Source organism: Hypanus sabinus, unplaced genomic scaffold, assembly GCF_030144855.1.
Source record: "Hypanus sabinus isolate sHypSab1 unplaced genomic scaffold, sHypSab1.hap1 scaffold_806, whole genome shotgun sequence".
In the NCBI taxonomy this organism is placed as follows: domain Eukaryota; kingdom Metazoa; phylum Chordata; class Chondrichthyes; order Myliobatiformes; family Dasyatidae; genus Hypanus; species Hypanus sabinus.
In genome coordinates, this window is record NW_026781658.1 from 125,536 (window position 1) to 144,214 (window position 18,679).

The 18,679-nt window shown below is 46.1% G+C and overlaps 1 protein-coding gene across 1 annotated transcript; it reads left to right on the forward strand.

Moving 5' to 3' along the window:
- The first annotated feature begins 8,812 nt into the window (after positions 1-8,812).
- LOC132390218 (gastrula zinc finger protein XlCGF26.1-like) lies at positions 8,813-18,276 on the forward strand. Its single transcript, XM_059962823.1, has 4 exons — positions 8,813-9,148; positions 9,239-9,385; positions 15,932-16,858; positions 16,943-18,276. Exons 3-4 carry the CDS (start codon positions 16,130-16,132, stop codon positions 17,960-17,962), a joined length of 1,749 nt encoding a protein of 582 aa, XP_059818806.1. The 5' UTR covers positions 8,813-9,148; positions 9,239-9,385; positions 15,932-16,129; the 3' UTR covers positions 17,963-18,276.
- The last annotated feature ends 403 nt before the right edge of the window (positions 18,277-18,679 follow it).

The following is an 18,679-nucleotide window of genomic DNA, read 5'->3' on the forward strand; positions in this document are numbered from 1 at the left end:
CAGCATGAATTAATCAATCTGATGGCCCGGTGGAAGAAGCTGTTCCAGAGCCTGCTGGTCCTGGCTTTTATGCTGCGGTACCATTTCTCAGATGGTAGCAGCTAGAACAGTTTTTGTTTGGGGGTGACTCGGGTCCCCAGTGGCCTAAGGTGAAAGGGGTGCTGTTGTGCCTTTTCCACCACACAGCTGGTATGTACACACCACGTGAGATCCTCAGTGATGCTTACGCCAAGGAACTTAAAGCTATATACCCCGCTAAACCTAGATCCATTGATGTCAATAGGGGGTAGCCTGTCTCCATTACTCCTGTCATCCACAACCAGCTCCTTTCTTTTTGTGACATTAAGGGAGAGATTGTTTTGTTCACACCACTGTGTCAGGGTGATGACTTCTTCCTTGTTGACAGCCTCGTTGTTATTTGAGATCAGGTCAGTCAGTGTAGAGTCATCAGCAAATTTAATTAACAGATTTGTGGGTGGCAACACAGTCATTGGTGTACAGAGAGTAAAGGAGAGGGCGAAGGTAGACAGCCCTAAGTGGCACCTGTGTTGACGGTCGGAGTGGCAGAAGAGATGGAGCCCACTCTTACCACCTGCCGGTGATCTGACAGGAAGCCCAGGATCCAGATACACAAGTCAGGGTGAAGGCTGAGGTCCCTGAGCTTCTTGTCGATACTTCACGCCTTCGTATGGCTACGGCTCTGCCCATGACTGCAAGGAACTGCAGAGAACTTTGGAGAGCAGAGAACATCAGAGAAACAAGCCTCCACTCCATGGCCTCTTCCTACACTTACCCTCCCTTGGAGAACCAGGCCATGTACTCAAAGAACCTCATTACCTGGACATTTTTGCTGCAAAACCCTCTCCTCCATCGGGGAAGAGCCTTAAAGCGCATAACACACGGCTCAAGGACGGTTTCCTGTCTGTGTTTATAAGCCAAATGAATGATAAAATGGACGACCTCACAATGTAACTCGAAGTGACCCTGCACCATATGTCTATATGCACTGCACTTTCTCTGCAGCCATAATGCTTTGTTAGAGTTATTGTTCTGTTGTATATCAGCTCAATGTACTGTTGCAATGTATCGATCTGTGTGGATGGTACGTCAGGCAAGATTTTCACTGCAGCTCAGTACGTGATCATAATAAACAAATTCCCCATTTTAATTGTGTGGAAATATTAGACAGACTGAGCTTCTGCTCTGGAACTTCAGAGCGAAACCTAACTGAACTGTGTTCATTTCGGAGGAATGCAAATGATTGAAAAAGGCTTCAATCTCGCATTAAGATCTGAGGCAACGGGGACCACGTGACCGGTGTTGGGTCTCCCATACCAATTATCAGAATCAGAATATGTCCTGAAATTTGTTGTCTCTGCAGCAACAGTACAACCTAATTCATCACTATAGATTTTAACAACTGCGAATTGCAATAAGAATATACATAGTAAATTGTTAAATTATAGAAGCAGTGCAACAATATGAAAAATAATTAATGTAATGAACTGTTTCAATTCTGTGGAAATATTTGACTGACTTGGTTGTTGAACTTAATTGAACTGTGCACATCTATGAGAAGGTCAGGTGCATTGTGAAAGTTAAATTCTCACATAAGTAGGTAATATACCCGGAATATTGTGTGTAGTCTGGCAGGGCACAACAGTGGAATAAAACATACTTCCTTGTTGCAGAAAAAAAACATACTGTCCACCCACAACGAGAGGACGTGACTAATCCGGATCTCACTAACTTGTCTGAACGGGTGAAACATGAAGTTACACGGACACGTAGAGCGGTGACCCGCAAATGCTGCAGATCTGCTGAAAAACGTGAACAGGAAACTGGATCACGTGACGGGTGGAGGGACTCCCTCCTGAACCGGTGACTCTGCTCCTCGCCCCTCACACGCTGCCCGACCCATCCGCCGCATTGCCCACATTATTTTATATTTACACCAGATACGTGTCTACTTTTCCACACCATATCTACCCCGATCCCTTTCCCTCCACCCCCAGGTCACAGTGTCACGGGCTCAGTTCCCATCCAGGTCCGAAACATAATTCAAGCCCAAACAGGAAGTGTTCACGTTTCATTTAAATCAGTTCTGTGTTTATAAACACTAATTTCTATTCACATTCCTCCGGCTTCAGTGGACAGGAACACTGAAACATCAAGTGAGAAACAGCAGGAGGTGGCTATTCGGCCCCTCTAACCATCAACAAGATGGCGGCTGCTCTCCCATCTTAACCACATGTTTCTGTCCGATCCTCATTTCCTCGATCCCTTCGGTCTCCACACATCTGCCGATCTCTGTTTTACGCGAGGATGATCACCGAGTCTTCACCGCCCTCTGTGGTGGGGATTCATAGACATTCACCACACTTGGAGTGGAGACATTTCCCCTCATCTCAGTCCCGGACAGACCACTCCTTTTTTCAGAGACTGGGATCCCTGGTTCAACCGGTAATGATGTTGTGAATTTCAATGTGTTCACTTCTCAGTTCTCGATTCTCTAAATGAAAGGGTTACCACATTTGATCTGTCTTCATGTGATAACCCCGCCACTCCAGGGATCAGTCTGGTGAATCTTCATTGCACTCTCTATAACAAATACTCTCTAAACTCTTTGTTAATCCTCTATGGAATTCATTTCTATCATCTGCAGCCCCGTGTTGCCCCAACCACTCACCTCCCACCCCTGTCACTATTTCCTTCCCACCTCCCCCTCACCTGTATCCACCTCTCACTCCCCAGCTCTTGCCCCATCCCCACACCCATAGTCTTTTCTCTGACTATTTCCCGTCCGCTCTCAGTCCAGAGGGAGGGTCTCGGCCCGAAATGTTGACGGTCCATTTCCCTCCACAGATGGTGTCCGATCCACTGAGTTCCTCCGGCAGTTTGTTCTTTGGTCTGTAAACCCGTGTTAGTGTGGGGAGCGGGATTTTACACCATATTCCAGGTACAATCTCAACAAAGCCCAAACAATTGTCACTTTGCCCGGACCATTGGCCCCGCTTGCAGGGCGACAGTCTGCCGGTGTTTGCCCCCCATGTGGTGAATCCCTCTGCTCGACACCACCGAGGGCCCAGGTATTTCCACAGATGAGCCCCTCCTGTCCCCACCGGGACAAACATCCTGTCCGCCCCCTCTCTCACAACATCTTCATCCTTTCAATAAAATCCCTCCCCGGGAAACCGGCATCAAACCGACGGGCCGAGCGGTCTCCTCCTACCGCTCAGCGATACATCAGACTCCGGTCGCAGGAGACGCTTCACAAACACACCCAACTTCCCTCGGAGGGAAATGGAAATCAATCAGAAAGCGGACATTTACTTTGAGGTTTTCTCCGCTCTGAGGAGGAGGTCGGCGCCTGAGCGGGAGACGAACTCAGCGGCGTAACGCCCACTCGGCTTGCCCACCTCCGGGACTGGTTGTAACTTCGCACCAATGGGAGTAGCGCAGCTCCTGAATCCGCTGCTGACAGCGGTGGGGGAGAGGCTGGTCACGTGATTATTAGCCCAGCCGTTCAATCGATAAAGCTCGAGCACAGCAGCGCGTGGGTGACGTAAGACACCGCGCACGTGAGGGCAGATCCCGGTGTGGGGAGTCCATGTGTGACGTCAGGCAAGTGGGGGGTGTCTGACGTCACCTGTGGCGGAGCGCTCGTATTTAAACGCACCAAAATGGGCGTTTCTTATTTCGGTGGGACAACAACATTAATCACGGGTTTCATCACTGAATCCAGTGTTGTGGGATGTAAAGTCCCCTGTTATGTGTCCGGCTGTGTCGTGTTGTTGGTGGAGTGGGCAGCGTGGTGTTTGTCTCGATTCGGGTCACAACACCAGAATTGCCAGCGGGGTCCAAACACAGTGTATTAGTCAACAGAAAACCTCTCGTCCCTGCAGCCTTTGTCTCCTGCAAAACTCAACACCCTGACAGTGTGGACCATAGATGCCCCTTCCTCTCAGAGTCAGGGAATCATTCAGACAGCTGATCGCTGAGAGGAATTATATTTATTGGTCATTAAAGTTCACACAGATTCGTTTGGACGGATTTGATGTGGAGTTCGGGGTGTCACAGTGAAAGGGCCGGACGGCCGAACTCTCTCCGTTGTCCAAACATCCTTCCAGGTGAGGCGACACTTCACCTGTGAATCTTCCGGGGTCGCCCGTTGTGTCCGCTGCTCCCGATGCGGCCGCCTCGACAGTGATGACACCGGCTCCTCCGCAGTTGTGCGGGGTACGAGTATTTTTTTTTTATCGGGGGTCGTTATTATTGTTCCCTATTGTCCGGAGGGGTGGTTTTTGAGGTTTGATGATTGGGATCCTGCTCTTCTTGATCCGGGGGGTGGGGTAGAAGTTTGATTTTTCTCTGTGAACGACTTTCTTGCTCTCTCTTTGTTTCGTGGTTCTATGGAGAAACAAAAACGCAGTGTTATTTATGGACACCTGCTTTAATAATAAACTAACCTTTGAACTATCCGCTCCGAGCGGGAGTTCCCGGTGTCCAAACATTTTCATTCCGATTCCCATTCCCGTTGCTACCCGGCCTGCTGTGTTCGGCCAGCATTTTGTTTGTGTTGCTTTGGATTTCCAGCATCTGCAGACTTTGTCGCGTTTGTGATTTACCTCTCCGTTGTCCGTCCCGCCTCCGGCCACTTGTGGCGCTGCATGGATGTTCAGCTGTGCGGGTCTCCGGCCGTCGGCGACGATGTGCAGACATCCGGCCACTGGTGGCGGTGTGGAGGAACGCTGCTGAACGCATGCGCGGTGCCGAGTGCCGCTGTTTGGCGGTTCTCCGATTCGAGCAGGGGTGAGTAGGGAATGATCCCGGTGTTGTGCACCTCGGGGGCCGGTTGCATTGGGAAAGGGCCGGGCCCGAGCTCTGCTGGACGGCTGGAGCAGGGGTGCAGTGACAATTTTTTAGCTGCCAGAGCTGTAAGGGGGTGGGGGTCGGTCGGTTTGATCGATAAGTTCGTGGCCTAAGTTAGAAGGCCTGAAGTTATACAGCGCTTGGTACCTGCACGTGTAGTTCAACTCTTTGAGTGATTATGCAGAAAGTTTGAAGTTAATAACTTTTGTGGTATTTCTGTTTCAGATAATTGAAAATTGCTAAGTTTTGTAAAATTGAATCCTTCCACCTTAGGCCACGAACTTATTAATCACCTCTAGTTTGTGACACCCAATTTGTGTACCTGCTCATTTCATGTACTGGGCAACTTCTTTGCCCCATTCGTGTAATGAGCAGGTACACAAATTGGGTGTCACATATATAGGGCTTCTTGTAACGTCAAGCAATAAACCAGATGAAAGGAATATATGAATTTCAGAGCACAGAAGTATAGTGATAGCTAAGACATTAACAAGATTACAGCCTCTCACTACATTTCAGTGTATAACTGGTACAATTAAACATATAATAATTAATTTAATAATATGACAAAGTATTACACAGTTGCACTTAACTGATTATCATAGAATATAATTATCAAGCAAGTAAAATATCTTTGCTTCGAAGACACAGTGTTGTAAGTGAGAAAAATGTACTTTAGGATTAGCGAGTAATCCACGGACCCCCACAGATGTAGCCTTACTAATACGACTGAGTCAGAGCAGACGGCTGCAGCACTTAGCAGTGTTCCTCAGAGGTATAAAAATAACAACAATAAAGCAATTCATGTTTTACACTTTTAGCCCCTAAATTGGAACCAAGTAATCAAGTATGAAAAAAGAAACTCTGATGAACTATTGCTAAAGCCACGAACATTGCTGAATATTAGTCTCAAAAGCTGTAGGTTGGCAACTGTGCCTCGTACTGTTTCTCTCGGAGAAGTGGTTGGACAGGAAGTGTACTTGTGAGAGACAATACTCACAATATCCTCACACGACGGGTGTTACATGGTTAGACCGATACAGACACTGTTTAGTCTTTAAATATATAAAAAGTTAAATAAGCTTGAATCTTTATTATTATCACATCTATACGAATGGAAAAGATTGTATTTTGAAAGACATAAATGTTAACAGGGGAGGAGAGCAACCATTTGGGAGGTTTGGAAATGTGTTTTGTCTCGTCATTGCCTCACTAAATTATTCTTCTTCCTATCATCACAATGAGAAAAAGAGCCTCTTTCCAATCAGCTACAGTTGGTGGAGCGAGGCCAAGGGGTTGATCTGCTATTAATCATAGTTCAAATGACGTAAAACTAGTTTAAAGCCTAGAAATGTCTTTTTTTCCATTTGGCTTGGAAAACAAATCTAAATTTATCCAGGTGTAGAAGAGGATTTTGGATGATTAGCTTGTGTATTTGATCAAAATCAGATGGAAGATAAGCAAGCAGTGAATTTTTCTTTCATTGTTTTCAACTTTTAAACTTGGGTTTCCATCATGTTCATTCCTTGCTGAATATAGCTCCTTCCTGGTATCCAATGGTACCCATTGGAAAGAGCAGAAGAATGCTCACACTTGTGTACAGGGATTTCCCAGCTTCCTGGGACAATGGGTCGAGGGAGAAGGAATTCCACAAATACCTAAATAAAAAACTGTCACAGCTCCAGGATTTCACCAAAAATGATCAAATATCCTAATGTTATTAGTGGTATTTTTCCCCACCAGCCAACACTTTCCAACCCCAGCTTCTGTAAAATTCCCTCTGTTTAATATGCAGCTGCTGTTAAATTCCGTACTTGTTTATTTTGACTTTTTTACAGAGGTGTCGGAGCGGCTCTCCAGTGAGCTCTGGTAGCACTGCACCCCTGAATGAATGAGACAGTACAGTGTTAAATGCAAAACCCTGAGCAGTGTCGATGATCAGAGGGATCTTAGACTCCAAGTTCATCACTCCTTGAAAGAGACTGCACAGATTGATCGGGTCGATAAGAAGGCAAATGGCGTGGTTGTCTTTATTAGTTGAAACACTGAGTTCAAAAGTCATGAAGTTGTGCTGCAGATTTGTAAAACTTGTTAGCCCACATCTGGAGAGTTTCATACAGTTCTGGTCGCCCCCATTCTCGGAAGGATGTTGGGGCTTTGGAGAGGGCGCAGAAGAGGTTTACCAGGACCCTGCCTGGAGCTATAGCAAGGGGTTGCAGAAACGTGTTTTTTTCTCCAGAGTGGCACAGGCTGGGGTGAGACTGGATGGACGTTTATAATATTACAAGAGGAATACAGAGTGGACAGAGGGTATGTTTTTCCTGAGGGTTGAAATGTCTGACACATTTAAGCTGAGAGGAGATGTGAGGGGCAAGTTTGTTTATTTCCACAGAATGCTGGGAAGCTGGAGACTGTGCCTGGGATGTTAGACCTCACCGGTCACGTGATCCCATTTGCCCCTCCCATTTAACCACAGATGTAACGATCTCTTTGTGCATGTTCACAATCTCCAGATGGGCGGTCACTCGTCCTCCAACTTGCCCGAACTCGTCTCGCTTCCTGAGGCTCCTCACATTTGTCCTGGAGCTTTATGGCTGTTGTGTCTTCTCCCGGATTGGGGTGGGTGAGGAAGCAGAACGACCCAGGTTGTGGGGATCTTTGATTTCACTGCCTGCTTTACCGAGGGGCTGGGAAGTCTCGGGGGAGAATGGTTTCTGTGATGTGCTGATCTGTATCCAAAGGTCTCTGCCGTTCCTCGCAGTCACGGATGGAGCAGTTACCATGCAAAGCGTGAAGTGTCCGGATGGGAAACTTTCTATGGTGTGTTGATAAAAATCTGGTGCGGGTCAAAATATATCTGGCAAAGTTCTTGTTATTTTTGCTAATTCTGTCATTTTAGAATCTTTTGTACAATAGTATGTACTATTCATTCAGTACCTATGTGTTGCTGGAGGACCATCAGTGATCGTCCTTGATCCCTTCTCCCACCTGGTTCCATCTGCTCATCTTGTTCAACCTCTGTCCAGTCTCCTCACAACCCCAACCCCACTTCAGTGATATACATCAACCATCTGGGTCATCCTCAGTCCGCCTTGTATCCCACCTCCTCAATATTATATATCAACAAACTTTCTTCCAACCCTTGTCTTCATCGTGAAATGTTCTTTTGTCCCTTTGGCCTCGCTGATCATTTCCAGAATCAGTTATTGTTAGCTGGAATGCCGGAGGGTCATCAGGTCCCAGTTCTGTTGTGCATTGGTGTGGAGGTGCTAGTTTATGAACAGTGACGGGCTGACACACTGCAGCATTTTACTGGCAGCAAAGAGTACTGGGAGAGTTGGTGCTTGGGCTCTAGTCCTGTGATCAGCATTCCAGGCAAATGGAACTGTTGGTGTTTTGGCTTTGACTTTGGTTTGAGCTTCTACAGATGAGGCTGGATGGATGTCCTTCTTCGAGCAGCTGGACATTGGTTGTATGGAAATCCCAGATTGCACTACCCAGTGAGAGATGGGAGGACAATGTGTGAGACTCTCAGGGTCGGTGAGTGGCAGATTAAGCTGTGTGACTCTGTGAGGTTGGGTCCTGGGATATCATAGTTTTTCATCCAGGTAAAATGGACCTGGGGATCGAGCTGCTTGGGCTTGTGAGGTGTTGAGTGAGTATTTCTGGTCTTGGTTCAGATGTTTGTTTCTGGAGTTCCTTTGGAAGCTATGACTGCCAGTCTGAGGAGAGGATGATTCCCACTTCCATCCTCAGAGGGAGAGGCTGTGAGTAAATGAGCTGTTCCGTGTTTACAACAGGATATAGACCCTGAGTTTGGTGTTCAAACTGTGTTTGGAAATTCCCCCGCACCCCCCCCCCCCCCGCCTCACTGTCACACAGTGGAAATCAGGCAGCTGTGCTGGAGATCTACACTAAAAACTGAAAATATTTGAAGTCATTCTGATGAAGTGTTATTAATTGAATTGTATTGTAAGCTATTCCTTACCTGCTGAGTGTTTCTGGTATTTATGACAGAAATTAATATATTCATGATTGCTAAGTACCTTCAGGCTAACAGGAGGAAGACAGGAATATGGTGTTGGAATGAAAATCAGCCGTGGCTGAATGGTGGGCAGACCATATGGATCGAATCACCTAATTCTCTTCCTGTGTCTTATGTCTTACCATGACTGAATGATGGCTCCTTCTTATCCCATGTTGTCTGTGTCATGTGAGGGACAATAAAAGATTGTTCACTGAGATCATTATATTTGCCTTCAATGTTTAAATTTCAGTGAGTTTTGTTTCTAGTAACATTAAGCAGAAATGTTTGGTCCTCCTTTTCATTGTGAACGTGCTTCATTATCTTTCACGTTAAAGTTAGACCTGCAGTGAGAGATTTATTGGAAGAAAAACCACGACTGAAGTCGAGGGAACAGCAACAAGTGAACCAGCCCGAGGATTGAGAGCACCGACTGGAGAGAACCCATCTGACTCGGAGATTCCAGTGATTCAGTCAGGAGAAAGTTTGGTGTGTCTCATTTACTCAAACACTGGTCCTTTAGACATTACATACCTGCACAAAGGAAGGTAGGAAATAGTTGGGAGTGAGACAGAATGTGCCCAGAAGAACCAGTTATGCTTCTATCAGACCCAGTTGTGAAGAAGCCCCCCCCCCAATATTCCCTTTAAATGTTTCGCCCTTCACCCTTAACCCATGTCTTCTGTTCTTTTTCTCCCCTAGCCTCAGTGGAAAAAGCCTGTTTGCTTTCACTCCATCTATACCCATCATAATTTTATATACCTCTATCAAGTCCCTGCTCATTCTTCTACTCTCCAAGGAATGAAGTCCAAAACTATTGATCCTTTCTCTGTAACTCATGTCCTCAACTCCCGGCAACATCCTTGTAAACCTTCTCTGCACTCTTTCAACCTTATTAATATCCTTCCTGTAATTAAGTGACTAAAACTGCACACAATACTCCAAATTCACCCTCACCAATGCCTTATACCGCCTTACCATAACATTCCAACTCGTATACTCAAAACTTTGATTTATGAAGGCCAATGTACCAAAAGCTTTCTTTACTACCCTATCTACCCATGACGCCACTTTTAGGGAATTTTGTATCTGTATTCAAAGATCCATCTGTTCTACTGCACTCCTCAGTGCCCTACCATTTACCTTGTATGTTCTACCTTAATTTTTCCTTCCAAAGTGCAATACCTCACACTTGCCTGTATTAAACTCCTTCTGCCATGTTTCAGCCCATTTTTCTAGCTGGTCCAGATCCCTCTGCAAGCTTTGAAAACCTTCCTCACTGTCTACTACACCTCCAATTTATGTATCATCAGCAAATTTGCTGATCCAATTTACCAAATTATTATCCAGATCATTGACAAATAACAATGGACCCAGCACTGATCCCTGTGGCACACCACTAGTCACAGGCCTCCACTCAGAGAAGCAATCCTCCACTACCACTCTCTGGCTTCTTCCATTGAGCCAATTTCTAATCCAGTTTACTACCTCTCCATGTATACCTAGCAACTGAATCTTCCTAAATAACCTCCCATGCAGGACCTTGTCAAAGGCCTTACTGAAGTCCATACAGACAACATCCACTGCCTTGCCTTCATCCATTTTCCTGTAACCTCCTTGAAACACTCTTGTTAATCATGCCCTACCATACGCAAAGCCATGTTGACTCACCCTAATAAGTCCCTTTCTATCTAAATACTTGTAGATCCTATCGCTTAGCACCCCTTCCAATAATTTACCCATGACCGACGTCAAAGTTACCCTATAATTTCCTGAATTACTTTTTGAGTCTTTTTTACCCAACAGAACAACATGAGCTATCCTTGAATTCTCTAGCACCTCACCCGCAGATAACAACATTTAAATATACCTGCCAGGGCCCCTGCAATTTCAACACTAGTCTCCTTCAAAGTCCGAGGGAATACCCTGTCAGGTCCAAGAGATTTATCTACTCTGACTTGCCTCTAGATAGCAAGCACCTCCTCTTCTTCTTTCTGTATAGATTCCATGACCTTAATTCTTGTTTGCCTTACTTCCATTGACTTCATGCCAATTTCCTTAGTAAATACAGGAGCAAAAAAATACATTTAAGATCCCCCCAATTTCTTTTGGTTCCATTCATAGGTGACCACTCTGATCTTCAAGAGGACCAATTTTGACAGTCTCCGTCAGTGCTGGAGGCTGTTTCGTCAGGGTGTGGGCAAGGAGCCCTCGGCTCTTTGGCTTGAACACAGGGCAAACCCTGAAGGTGGTATGGGGAACCACCAGTCCTGTCTGTCGCCAAAAGAAATTTGGAACTTTGGCCAGAAATGCAATGCCGTCTCTTCCTTTATCCTCTCCAATCACCATGACTGGGAATTTCTGTCCCTCGAGGGGTGCAAAATATTAGTTTTCCTCAGTTGAGCACCACGTAGGGTCATAACACAGAGTCACATGAGAGCTGGCCCCTGGCAGAAGGGGTTCAAATGTGGTGGAGTCCAGATAAAGTGCCCACCACTGGGTGGTCAGAGGAAGCTATCAGTTGTTCGCAGTAACAGCATGATATCCTTGTCCGTGCATAGAATCTCGACGTCCAACAGACAGAGCAAGTCTCTCGCTACGAGATTACACCCCCGTCTGGTGGTGACAGTAAATGAAACCTCACACTGCTTCCCCTGGAATTCCACCTGCTGTGGCTGGGTATGTGAATACGTACGTTCCGTGCCTTCGAACCCAGACAGTGATTGTAGCGTCTGATAGCTGGAATCCCTTTTCCGATCCTATTTCCTGATCGAGACTGGTTGTGGTTGCCCCATATCAATCATAAACGGAATTGAAATTCCAGCACCTGTCAATATTACACTGGGCTCTTCCTGAGGGATGATACTCAGAGTAGGAGGCATCCTTGCTTGTCCATTTCTAAACGGGTTGTTGTCCCCATTTTTCCCCTTGGTAGGTTTTTGATCCCATTTCTGATCCCCAGATGTAGCCCGCTCGCATCCTTCCTGCTGAACATGTTCATTTTAAATATTAGTTCCCTTTGGGGTTGATCGGGATTCAAAAGCCGGGTCCCAATAATATGTCAAAGCTCGTCGCATTCTATTTCAGTCATTGTCAGGCCAGTCCATATTATTTGTTTTAATCCTGTTGGCTAACTTAGTTGGTAAGCATTGGAGCAGTAGGGCATTGAACAGGGGGGACAGATTCCCATCATTAAATGTTTGGTCTCCTGTGAAAGTGCCGTAGCAGGCCACAAATCACTCCCAATAGTCTGGTCCTGATTTCCCCAGGGTTATGTTTGCATCCAGGTACTTTAGTGATGCTACAGTTTGCTGGAGAGCCCTTTCCAATGCTTGAATGATCTGGTCTGTCTGTTCATTCTCATTATGGTTTTCTGCCTGTAACTCCTGATAGGTTTGGTATCTCAATTCTGCCTTCCATTTCCGCCCCTCATCAGCTGACAGAATCATGCAGCAGAGACCGAATAAATCTTACAGAGTCGCATTAAACATTTGTGTAGTACTCTGGACACACTGAGCAAACTGTGCTGGATTTTCTTTTCTATCTGGGGCCTGATTCATGATCATTATCGTTTCTTGAGGCTTCCAGGGTGCAGACACAGGAATCACCATAAGACAAAGGAGCAGCAGTCGACCATTCAGTCCATCGAGTCTGCTCCTCCATTTCAACATGAGCTGATCCAATCTCCCCTTGAGTCCCATTCCCCCGCCTTCTCAGCATAACCTTTGATGCCCTGACTACTCAGATGCCTATCAATCTCTGCCTTAAATACACCCAATGACTTGGCCTGCACTGCCGCTGGTGGCAACAAATTCCACAGATTCACCACCCTCTGGCTGAAAAAATGTTTTCGCATCTCCGTACTGCATGGGCGCCCTGCAATCCTCAAGTCATGTCCTCTCGTACTGGACTCCCCCACCATGGGAAACAACTTTGCCACATCCACTCTGTCCATGTCTTTCAACATTCAAAATATTTCTGTGATGTCCCCCCGCATTCTTCTAAACAGTCCAAGAGTGGTCAAACGTTCCTCATATGTTAACCCTCTCATTCCTGGAATCATTCCAGTGGATCTTCTCTGAACCCTCTCCAATGTCAGCACATCCTTTCTTAAATAAGGAGCCCAAAACTGCACACAAGTGACATCTTACCAGTGCCTTATAGAGCCTCAACATCACATCCCTGCTCCTATACTCTATATTCCTCTAGAAATGAATGCCAACATTGCATTTGCCTTTTTCACCACCAACTCAGTGTGGAGGTTAATCTTAAGGATATCCTTCACAAGGACTCCCAAGTGCTGTTGCATCTCAGAACTCTGAATTTTCTCCCCATTTAAATAATAGTCTGCCCATTTATTTCTTCTACCAAAGTGCATGACCATACACTTTCTGACAATGTAATTCAATTGCCACTTCTTTGCCCATTCCCCCAATCTATCCAAGCCTCTCTGCAGACTCTCTGTTTCCTCAGTACTACGAGCCCCTCCACCTATCTTTGTATCATCAGCAAACTTAGCCACAAAGCCATCTATTCCATAATCCAAATCGTTGATACACAACGTAAAAAGAAACGGACCCCTGTGGAACACCACTGGTAACCGGCAGCCAACCAGCATGGGATGCCTTTATAAAACAACACACACAAAATGCTGGTGGAACACAGCAGGCCAAGCAGCATCTATAAGGAGAAGCACTGTCCACGATTTGGGCCGAGACCCTTCGTCAGGACTCAATGGGGATGCCTTTATTTCCACATTCTGTTTCCCGCCAATCAACCAACGCTCTATCCACATATGTAATTTTCCCGTAATTCCATGGACTCTTATCTTGTTTAGCAGCCTCGTGGGGCACCTTGTCAAAGGCCTTCTGAAAATCCAAATACACAACATCCACTGCATCTCCCTTGTCTAGCCTACTTGTGATTCCCTCAAAAAATTACACTAGGTTTGTCAGGCAGGATTTTCCTTTAAGGAAACCATGCTGAGTTCAGCCTATCTTGTCATATGCCTCCAGGTACTCCGTAACCTCATCCTTGACAATCGACTCCAACAACTTCCGAACCACCGCTGTCAAGATAACAGGTCTATAATTTCCTTTTTCTCCCTTGCCCCTTTCTTAAGCAGCAGTGTGACATTTGCAGTCTTCAAGTCCTCCGGAACCATGCCAGAGTCTATCGACTTTTGAAAGATCATTGCTAATGCCTCCGCAATCTCCACTGCTACCTCCTACAAAACACGAGGGTGCATTCCATCTGGTCCAGGAGATTTATCTACCCTTAGACTATTCAGCTTCCTGAGTACTTCCTCTGTCGTAATTGTGACTGCGCACATTTCTCTTCCCTGACACCCTTGAATGTCCGGTATATTTCTGATGTCTTCCTCAGTGAAGACTGATGCATAATACTCGTTTAGTTCCTCCGCCATCTCCTTATATCCCATTACAATTTGCCAGCATCATTTTTTATCAGTCCTATATCTATTCACAAAGCCTTTTACTCTTTATATACTTGAGAAAGCTTTTAGTATCATCTTTGATATTATTTGCTCGCTTCCTTTCATAGTTCATCTTTTCCCTCTAAATGACCTTCTTAGTTTCCTTCTGTAAGCTTTTAAAAACTTCCCAATCCCCTGTCTTCCCACTAATTTTTGCTTCCTTCTATGCCCTCTGCTTTACTTTAACTTTGGCTTTGACTTCTCTTGTCAGCCACGGTTGCAACCTTTTTCCATTCGAAAATTTCTTCTTCTTTGGAATATATCTGTCCTGCACCTTCCTCACTTCTCACATAACTCCAGCCACTGCTGCTCTGCCGTCCTTCCTGCTAGTGTCCCTTTCCAGTCAACCTTGGCCAGTTCCTCTCTCATGCCACTGTAATTTCCTTTACTCCACTGAAATAGCGACACATCGGATTTCAGCTTCTCTTTCTCAAATTTCACAGGAACTCAGTCATGTTGTGATCACTGCCTCCTAAGGGTTCCTTCACTTCCATCTCTCTAATTACCTCTGTTTCATCACGCAATACCCAATCCAGTACAGCTGATCCCCGAGTGGGCTCAACAATAAGCTGTTCTAAAAATCAGTCTCAGAGACATTCTACAAATTCTCTCTCTTGAGATCCAGTGCTGACCTGATTTTCCCAATCCACTGGCAAGTTAATATCCCCCAAAATTGGAATTCCTTGGAATGTAGAAGATTGAGGGGAGATTTGACAGAGACGTACCAAAATCATGAGGGTTATAGATGGGGAAAATGCAAGCTGGCTTTTTCCACTGAGATTGGGTGGGACTACAACCAGAGGCCATGGGTTAAGGGTGAAAGGTGAAATGTTAAGGGGAACATGAGGGGAAACTTCTTCCACTGACGGTCATCCGGGTGTGGAATGAGCAGAAAACCCAGCTGGTCCATGCGAGGTCAGTTTCAACTTCTAAGAGGGTTGTATAGGCACCTGGATGGCAGGGGTACAGGAGCAGACAGTTTAAATAGTTCAACACAAACTAGATGGGCCAAAGGGCCTGATTCTGTGTTGTGCTTTTCTATGACTGTGACAAGAACCTGAAATAATATGATTATTCTTTTAATTCCTTTTAACAGCTGTGCGGACCAACCATTCACCTGGGCAGGAAACGTTTACATGGCTTCAAAACTGTGGCACTTCACATTGACAATAGATAAAAGAAAATCCCAGCTGCACGTCAACAAAGGGTATTTGTGTGAGAGTGTTCAGTTACTTTGCGGACAGGCACTCTTGCAGCTCAGTGGAAACAGAGAATAATACCAATGGAGAGAGTCAAACTGAGCCAGGTCACAGATTGGTGACGGCAGAAATGCCCGATTCTTATAGACACAGGAAGATCATCAGAGAGTTTGATGGTCATTCCAGATACCTGCACTGTGCCCAGCTGGAAGATGACTTCTCTCTCCAACTTGGGTTGAACCTCACTGTAAGAGTGTGATGCCAGATCACACCTTGACACCTCAAGTAATCTCGTCTGACATATTGTCCTTCACCCATTGATGTACTATAAATCTTTTTCAGGTTAAAAACAACAAGGAAATTATCTACGGGGAGGTCAAACACAACACGCTGTTTTGTTGTCTATGTCCAGATATTTAAGAAGTGGAACAAGGGATTTACTCGATCATCATTCCTACTCAGGCTGTGGGGAGTGATTCACTCGATCATTATTCCTATTCAGACTGTGGGAGAGATTCATCGATCATCTGACCGACTGACATGCTGTCAATTTACACGGGGGGAATCCATTTATCTGCTCAGTCATCCACTCTAATGGCTCACCAGCGAGTTCACACCGGGGTGTGGCCATTCACCTGCTCAGACTGTGGGAAGGGATTCACGTTGTCAGCTCACCTACTGAGTCATCAGTCAGTTCACACGGGTGAGAGGCCATTCACCTGCTCTGACTGTGGGAAAGGATTCACTTTGTCATCTAATCTTAAGCTACATCAGCGAGTTCACTCTGGGGAGAGGCCGTTCACCTGCTCAGACTGTGGGAAGGGATTGGCGTTGTCTTCCCACCTACTGAGACATCAGTTAGTTCACACTGGTGAGAGGCCGTTCACCTGCTCAGAATGTGGGAAAAGATTCACTCAGTCATCCCACCTTCAAGCACATCAGCGAGTTCACACTGGGGAGAGGTCGTTCACCTGCTCAGAGTGTGGGAAGGGATTCGCGTTGTCATCTCACCTACTGAGACATCAGTTAGTACACACTGGTGAGAGGCCATTCACCTGCTCAGAATGTGGGAAAAGATTCACTTTGTCATCTCAACTTAAGGTACATCAGCGAGTTCACACTGGTGAGAGGCCATTCACCTGCTCGGACTGTGGAAAAGGATTCACTCAGTCATCCCACCTAGAAGCACATCAGCGAGTTCACACTGGGGAGAGGCCATTCACCTGCTTAGACTGTGGGAAGGCATTCACACAGTTTGCTACCCTACAAGCACACTGGTCAGTTCACACTGGGGAGAGGCCGTTCACCTGCTCAGACTGTGGGAAAGGATTCACTTCGTCATATAAACTTAAGGTGCATCAGCGAGTTCACACTGGGGAGAAGCCATTCTCCTGCTTAGACTGTGGGAAGGGATTTGCGTTGTCATCTCACCTACTGAGACATCAGTTAGTTCACACTGGGGAGAGGCCGTTCACCTGCTCAGACTGTGGGAAAGGATTCACTCAGTCATCCCACCTACAAGCACATCAGCGAGTTCACACTGGGGAGAGGCCATTCACCTGCTCAGACTGTGGGAAAGGATTCACTTCATCATATAAACTTAAGGTACATCAGCGAGTTCACATGGGGGAGAGGCTGTTCACCTGCTCGGACTGTGGGAAAAGATTCACTTCGTCATCTCAACTGGAGATTCATCAGCAAGTTCACACTGGGGAGAGGCCGTTCACCTGCTCAGACTGTGGGAAAGGATTCACTCAGTCATCCCACCTACAAGCACATCAGCGAGTTCACACTGGGGAGAGGCCATTCACCTGCTCAGACTGTGGGAAAGGATTCACTCAGTCATCCCACCTACAAGCACATCAGCGAGTTCACACTGGGGAGAGGCCATTCACCTGCTCAGACTGTGGGAAAGGATTCACTCAGTCATCCCACCTACAAGCACATCAGCGAGTTCACACTGGGGAGAGGCCATTCACCTGCTCGGACTGTGGGAATGGATTCACTCAGTCATCCCACCTACAAGCACATCAGCGAGTTCACACTGGAGAGAGGCCGTTCACCTGCTCATTGTGTGGGAAGCGATTCGCGTTGTCCTCTCACCTACTGAGACATCAGTTAGTACACACTAGTGAGAGGCAGTTCACCTGCTCAGAATGTGGGAAAAGATTCACTTTGTCATCTCAACTTAAGGTACATCAGCGAGTTCACACTGGGGAGAGGCCATTCACCTGCTCAGACTATGGAAAAGGATTCACTCAGTCATCCCACCTGCGAGCACACTACTCAGTTCACACCGGGGAGACTCTAGACACCTGCTCGGACTTTGGGAAGAGATTCTCTCAGTCAAATCAACCAAATGTGCATCATTGAGTTCACACTGGAGAGACCGTTCACTGGATGTGTGTCCATCACCGTTGCTGAATGCAATTTCGAGACTGACTGTCGGTGCTGAACTCTGCAATCATTGCTGCTGCTCACCACACCCAGTTCTGCACCCTGGTCACTGGGCATGGGAGGAGTTTCTTCTGCTGCACATTCACCTTTAATAGGACTGGAGTTTAATATTCTGCATCTGTGACAAATAAATCAGTTCTATTTTAAACTCTGTCTCTGGTACTTAGTGAAATTATAACACACGTAGTGCACAGTAGAGAGTCAACTCAGGCCGCCTGGACTTTGCTGAGATTCAATTCCACGACAGTCCTTTTAAATCATCCCCTGTTATTCACCTCTCGCTCTCCCTGTGGTGATGGGTTCCAAATAGTCACCACTCTGTGGGTGAAGAGGTTTCCCTTGAATTCTCTGTGGACTGAAGAAGTTGAGCTGACTGCAGTTCTGTCTGACATGTTCTTCACCCCTCAGATCTCTGGATGAGGAAGAATGACATTGGTAGTTAACCTCAATAATCACGACTCATTTCCATTTTATGGGTCATTTTTCCTACTAACAAAGGATAGTTGAAAACACCAGTGTCGTTTAAAGACTGGAATTAGAATCGGAAACCATCAGTTGGATGTTCAAAGAATCATGGTCAGAAGCCAGAGGCAGGTCTGCACAGGGTAGAGTTTGTGGCTCTGGAAGATGGTT